The sequence below is a fragment of the Ostrinia furnacalis genome, unplaced genomic scaffold (genome assembly GCF_004193835.3).
Source record: "Ostrinia furnacalis isolate ACB-3 unplaced genomic scaffold, ASM419383v2 OfSCF6717, whole genome shotgun sequence".
NCBI lineage: Eukaryota > Metazoa > Arthropoda > Insecta > Lepidoptera > Crambidae > Ostrinia > Ostrinia furnacalis.
In genome coordinates this window covers 128766-136298 of record NW_021136956.1, presented here as the reverse complement: position 1 = coordinate 136298, position 7533 = coordinate 128766, and the positions used below count along the sequence as shown (strand labels likewise).

At 41.2% G+C, this 7533-nt stretch overlaps 1 protein-coding gene across 1 annotated transcript; it reads left to right on the top strand.

Annotated features, from left to right (window-relative positions):
* Positions 1–1250: 1250 nt before the first annotated feature.
* LOC114362772 (protein RCC2 homolog) lies at positions 1251–6837 on the top strand. Its single transcript, XM_028318302.1, has 3 exons — positions 1251–1351; positions 4493–4593; positions 6500–6837. The coding sequence occupies exons 1-3, from the start codon at positions 1321–1323 to the stop codon at positions 6668–6670; spliced, it is 303 nt and encodes a 100-aa protein (XP_028174103.1). The 5' UTR covers positions 1251–1320; the 3' UTR covers positions 6671–6837.
* The last annotated feature ends 696 nt before the right edge of the window (positions 6838–7533 follow it).

The window sequence follows — 7533 nt, the reverse complement described above, 5'->3', positions numbered from 1 at the left end:
TTTTACGGATATGGAAGGAATATTTTAAGTTATACTAGTGCCAGTCAAATTAGAAATCAACCTCGGTTTTTTTATCCATAACGAGGAAGCTCCTGGCTTGCATCTCACCTAATGGAATGTGATAATCAGGTTGAAAGAAGCGAGCTTCACCTGGAATTCTCAACCACAGAGAAACTGGCTATCATACCTCTAACTGCCGGATCATAACATCGCAATCGGATCGCAAGTTCGATCCCATTCGATGATGGACTGTAATAATGGTACCACTCATAGCACGAGTATTGTATAGGGTAGGAACAAAGTTTACTGAATGTGAGTTTTTATTGGGGCTCAAGCTGCAGATCCTGGCTACACAGGAGTTGCAGTGGTGGGAACGAAAGGCGGGAATAGCCCCGTTAATTTCTCCAAATTTCAGAAGCCAGAGTGGCCGCCCAGGAAACGAAAGGTTGCAGCTTCAATTCCATCCAGAGGTAATTTTTTAAAGTTTAAAAAAATACATTTTTTATTTATTTATTTAAAAAAATGTAAAGAGAGTCTCGGTTCTATATTGGCTCACATAAAANTTTAACGTACATAAATTATTGACTTGGCCATCGCATGAAAACACGTGTAAATTAAATAATTTAGTAGAGTAGTGAATGTAATGAGGGTTTTCGCGTTTGAAAAATCCGCCAGATGGCAATACGTAGACGCGAGGTCCAAATGCTGCATGATTGGTTATTTTTGACATGACATTGACAGAAATGTTAATGTGATTTTTAAACGCGAAAACCCTCATTGTAAAACAATATTCACTGTGGAAATAAGTTAAAAATACGCGTGTGCTGCGCTAGATGGCGACACAGTATCTCGGCCTTTTGGTGTAGTGGTTCAGAACGGACTATTATGCCGAGAGGTCCCGGGTTCGATTCCCGGCCGGGCAGAAATTGAAATGATGAATTTTAATTTCTGTGACGGGTCTGGGTGTGACTATGTATAATATTTATGTATTTTAAAAAAAAAGTATATAAGTAGTATACCCGTTAAGCTAGCACCCATAACACAAGCATTAAGTTGCTTACTTTGGGACTAGCTGGCGCTGTGTGAAATTGTCCAAAGATTTATTTATTATTTATTTATTAGTATCTTCTTGTAACAGTCAGCCCTATCGCTTCGGCACAGTACCGATCACTGACATAAGTCAAACGAAACGGTGCTCGACTCTGAGACAAGCTAAATTACACCGTATTGTTGACTGCATTCTGTAGACATTTTTTTCGATTTGCAATTCCAGGAGCCCTGTTTCTGTTCGGCCAGACTAAAAGGACCGGCGAAGCCAACATGTATCCAAAGCCAGTGCAGGATCTCACAGGTAATTATTATTTTCGGATTTACACATTTGAAAATACCTAATTGTGCGCCTTATTTTTACTTCTGACAGTTTCGTAATGCGGACAACAGATGTAAATTGTCAAAAACACGTCACGATGCACTATGTGACGAAAGGCCGATCTAGATGGACAAAAAGGGTTGATTCAAATCTCCAATAATACTAGCAAAATCGATAGCCGACAGTCTGGAGGTTACGATTCTGGTGATAATTTTGTGCAAGTACCCTCCAATAAATTAATAAATATTTTTAAAGTGTCATTACGGGTGGAATTCATGAAGAAATCATTCACTTTTCTGCATTTGGTCTGTCGCCATTTCAAAGTGTTTATAAAATTAATTGTGCTAAAGTTAGTGATGGATCGTGAAGGTGATGGTAAGAACTACCATTTTTATTCATTCATATTGCAAATAACTTTACATTTGCCAAAAACATAGCTGTCGAATGTGATTGATATTACATTTTTAATGCGAACTTTGCGTTTGTTGGACCAGAAACTACATGTACTTTGTTGTACCATGGCTGCAACTTATATATGTTGTAGTCTCATTCATATTGTATTGCTCAAAGTAAATTAGAAAGTGCGGACTGGTGCGGAACCTTGTTAATTTTTTTAGTAAAGCTGATGCCAAAATTTTTTTTTCGTTCTTTTTTTTTTTTCAGAAAACGTAATATTTATATCCCGAAGGGAGTTCTACGAACAATGGATACAATATCCTAAAAATGAAAAAAATAAGCGGAATGAATATTTCGATAAAATACGAAACTTACGAGGTAACGGAGGAGTATAAGAAATATTAAAATGAACATTTCCCGAATTTGTTGTAACAATTGGCTGGAAAGTGGCTGGCATGGCATTCTATATTTTTATTAACTCATCCTTTATTTATTTTCAATTGCCATAAAGAATTCAGCTTTGTTTTTCTTCTTAGAAAATTGTCCATTTTAAGCTGACCTCTTAATAGGTATTAATTTTTTATAACCGTGTATCAACGTATACTGGTTTTTGTATTATAGCGTTAAATGTACCAAAACTAAATGCAATTATGACTTTTTTTGCTTTGCAACGGGGCGTCTAAGCTAGCTCAGTCTGACACCCCGCTGTTTAGTACTAAGTCCCAGTTCGCCTTCTGCGATGAGGGATGTGTACCTATCCAGGATGCCTACAGGGATATTCGACCAAGGAAACGCACAATCAATAACACAATGGCACTTATAATTCAGGTTCCACAATAGTTTACTTATTCTAGTTTCACTGACTCTAAATTACTATTATTTACACAATGAGTAAGTTATTCCACAATTGCAAATCTACTATGACAAGAGGGATAGCGACGCGCCCGGTTCGCGTCCCGAGACAAGTTTACGTATCCGCGAGAGGGGCGGCGCCCTGTGCGAGGTTTAGCAAGTGTTAGTTTGGATACTTATAAACTAGGGGGGTAGGATGGTCCGCTCACCAAATCGGTAACCGAGGTCAACGAAGTGGGGGTTCGAGTACCAAAGGTAAAAAGGCTTGGGACCTACGTGGCGAGTGGGGAGGAATCCAGGAAGGGTGGCAGCGGGATTGCTACCGCAGGTCGGGATTGAGTAAAGCATGCACTCGGTAAGGATTGGAATGTGTATACAGGCAACGATGGTTCGCTCGTGTCACGGAAACCGCGCGAGCCGAAAGTCCTATCGAGCCAGGTTAGTGGGAACAGTGAGGGTAGCTATTCGCTAGGGACTCTTGCGTAATTAGCCGTAGACGCGCGCGCGATCGTCTGGCTGTTACGATGGCTCCCGAGCGAATGCTAGGCGCCCGCGGTCGCCGCCGTCTCTTATATTAACTCGGTCCGTGCGGCGTGCGGCCGCGCAGCCGTAGGGTTGTCAAAATCTCCGCGCTCGGTGCTAGGGCTGTCGATGCGTCGCGGACCTACGTGGCGAGTGGGGAGGAATCCAGGAAGGGTGGCAGCGGGATTGCTACCGCAGGTCGGGATTGAGTAAAGCATGCACTCGGTAAGGATTGGAATGTGTATACAGGCAACGATGGTTCGCTCGTGTCACGGAAACCGCGCGAGCCGAAAGTCCTATCGAGCCAGGTTAGTGGGAACAGTGAGGGTAGCTATTCGCTAGGGACTCTTGCGCAATTAGCCGTGGGAAAGTTAGACGCGCGCGCGATCGTCTGGCTGTTGCGATGGCTCCCGAGCGAATGCTAGGCGCCCGCGGTCGCCGCCGTCTCATATATTGGCTCGGTCCGTGCGGCGTGCGGCCGCGCAGCCGTAGGGTTGTCAAAATCTCTGCGCTGGGTGCTAGGGCTGTCGATGCGTCGCGAGGCGCGTCACAGCTTTAAATAGTCAAATCATCAATAGATACCGCCTTTAAAGCTAATTAATATTGTCAAATAATATTGTCCATCTAGATCGGCCTTTCGTCACATAGTGCGATGGTCAAAAACCATAAATGACCGGTTATTAACTGTCAAATTCAGTCAATTTGACTCAAATATTACTGTACTACCACCGAATAATTTATTTAATTAGGCACCCAATTTAAATGCAATTTATTACGTTATTATGTATTAAATTAAGAGAAAATAAGACGTCATCAAATTGACGTGCGCGGCGATGCGACATTGCCATTTCACATATAATACACGAATTTACAAAATTACAAACAACTTTTTTATTTCAATTAAGATGTTGTAGACTTTTATCAATCACAAAATGTAAGAAAAAACATAAAAAAGTACTAAACTATTACTGAAATCAAATTGACCGTTTTTGACCAATTTGACCGTAACGTTTTTGACCAATTTGACCGTAAATGACGGTAAGTCAAATTCAGCCGCTGTTAGGGTCCTAACGAATATTAGTAATAAATGAAATAGCGGACTGTATAAAAATAGGTGCTGTATTCTCGCCAGCCTAATTTACAATAATTATCTAGGATACGCGGTAATCGTGCGACGACGGTGGTGTCCCAAAGGCGAGTGTGTGACCCGAGCGCAGCCGATGATGACGCTGTCGGCCCGAGGTGACGTTAGTCATTGTACGCCGCCCGCACGTCTCCTCCCGCGCGTTGTTGGGTTCCCAACAGCCGCTTTAGTCATTTTCAACACTAATGGGGACCGAACACTATTCGCAGGCTGGAATATCCGCAGCGTGGGAACCAGCAACACGTCGATTGTGATCGCGGCCGACGACTCGCTCATCGCCTGGGGCGTATCGCCCACCTACGGCGAACTGGTAAGTGCGAACAAACGTATAAAGCCCGGTCTATGAGCACGTAGAATTTTGTCCAATGACCCCAAGCTACCCATCTTTATCGCTCGCGCGTAATTATATTGCTGTCGCGACTGTGCGACGGGCGCCCGCAGTGAGTGTGCGAGCGCGATAGCAACATAATTACGCGCAAAATACAACAAAAAACGCTATCACGGTGAAATGCGAATAGGTGAAAAGCTACAAGGATTTTTGATTTCGAGGTATACGACTAACAAACGGTGTGTCCGGGCATGTAGTGATCAAACTTAAAGGGCCTGATCTGTGGACGACAAAAATACTTCAAATTGGGGCTTGACCCACCGCTCGCCAAATTACAAACAAGGATTTAAGTTTTTAATTTTTAGTATTCACCTCTTCCTTCAAAAACAAGCGACAGCAGGGGCACATTGAAAAAAATATCTATTAGTAGAAGTAGAAAATACACAAGCCCCATACATTTAAGGGGTTTTTCGGTTCCCCCAAAAATGTTTGGCCGAAACTTTTAACGCACAATTATTGTTTAGCCTACCAGTTGTTTTCGCACTGCACGCCCTTTTCAAGGTTTTTTTTTTCATCAAAAAATGCATTTAAAATTACGTACCATTTACATACATTATATTCTTCATCATGTTCTGATTAATTTCGTTGCGGGTCCAATGACAGTTTAACTTTCCCCGGGACAAAGTTGACCTTCATTGGTTGGGTTTTTATGGCGGTCAAGCTGTAGAACCTGGCTACACAGGAGTTGCAGCGGTGGGAACGAGAGGTGGGAATAGTCCCGTTACATTTGAGGATCATACCAATAGACATGTTGACACCACCAATCAATGAGGGTTTTCGCGAATGAAAGATCCGCTAGATGGCGTGACGTGGATGTGGGGTCTGACTGCTGCGTGATTGGTGGATTTTGACATATCTGTCAATGTCATGTCAAAAATAACCAATCATGCAGCATTTGGACCTCGCGTCTACGTATTGCCATCTGGTGGATTTTTCATTCGCGAAAACCCTCATTTTCGTACTATTTAAAACTGTTAAAACGAAACGCTCCCATAGTTTTTGTATGGCACTACAAGCAGGTGACGACACTATTTTGTCAACTCAAATACACTCGACAGCAAATAAATCGCACCACCCGCGACGCGAACTTTAAAGATTTTCTTTTGACACAATAATGGTGCCCCAACAATATTGGTGTTACCAATAAATATCCTTAAAGAAAAACACATTTAATTTCTTAATAAATGATTAACATATACCATAAAATTAAATGTGACTTGAAAAAAGACCTCACTTTGGGCTCACCTCTGGGATCAATTAGACCAAATTTTATGGTTATAAAACCAAATAATGATCACACGTGTCCTCTTTAACAGATGGATAGCGATTAATCCCAACTTAACAGTTTTATAGCCATAAAAGTTGGCTCAAGCGTAACTATCTATTTTTTGAAGAAGTGACTCTGGATCCTTCTAAAGAAACATTTTTGGGAAATGAAGTTTAGAACTAAGCTTTTGAATGGTACCAATATTGGTGTGAAGTGGGGATGCATACGTTTGAAAGTGCTTGTCGCGGGTGGTGCGATTTATTTGCTGTCGAGTGTACTTTTAAACTACTTTTTTCAATTACAATGCGACCAAAAATCGTAATTTACAGGTAATTTAAAATTAATTAAGTTTTTAAGACCAGAATCAAGTGTTTAGAATAGTTGTGATCATTGGAGAATGGTGTCAAATTGTCGATTTAAAATAGTTGTGATCATTGGAAAATGGTGTCAAATTGTCGATTTAGAATAGTTGTGATCATTGGAGAATGGTGTCAAATTGTCGATTTCGAATAGTTGTGATCATTGGAGAATGATGTCAAATTGTCGATTTCTTACCTGCAGGGTACCGGCGAGATCAACAAGTCGACCGCGCGTCCCAAGGAGGTGTCTCGGATGGACGGCCTAAACATCACCCAGGTGGCCATGGGCTATTCGCACACGCTGCTCCTCAGCGACGACACCGCCGATGAAGTCAAGGCCAAACTCGAGAACATGCCCACCTTCAACCCTTAACCAGCTCCCTAAACAGCCTTCATACGACCATGCTGCTCGAAGTTAGAACTGACGGTTAGGACCATTTAGTCACCACTTAGATCAATGTGAATTTTCGCGAATGAAAAATCCGCCAGATGGCAATACGTAGACGCGAGGTCCAAATGCTGCTTGGTTATTTTTGACGTGACATTGACAGCAGGGTTCGAAAATATCCGATATTTATTATAAATATCAAAATATCGGATATTTATGATATATATCCGATATATATCAACTTTGATATATATCAATTTTGTATGAAAGCCATAGTATTATTTTATTGTATTATTCATGAATACTATTGCATATGTGTTAATACACATGTTTTTAATGTTTTTAAACCTTAAAATCAGACAAATAAAGCAAAAACAAAACATTCTTTTAAATACGGCAAAATCAACTAAAAAAATAAAAATCTTATGTCAAAAAGTACAAATACAGTAACAAATTTTAAAAGTTGATATATATCCTCGAACCCTGATTGACAGATATGTCAAAATCCACCAATCACGCAGCAGTCAGACCCCACATCCACGTCCCGCCATCCAGCGGATCTTTCATTCGAGAAAATTACATTCTCATTCACATACTATGGATCGTTTCATCCACGAAGACCCGCCATTCTTCCGCTAATGTTTGAGTGTTATCGGTACACGCTAAATCATCCATGAGTGCACACGCACACTACAATAATGACGCTCGCGCTTCTCTCGACCGAAAATTGGTGGGGCGCATCTTTGTGAATGAAGCGATCTACAGGGTGTTAGGTAAATGGGTAGGTATATGAGCCGACAATAGCCCATGTTAACAATCAGAAAATTAATATCATCATTATAATTATT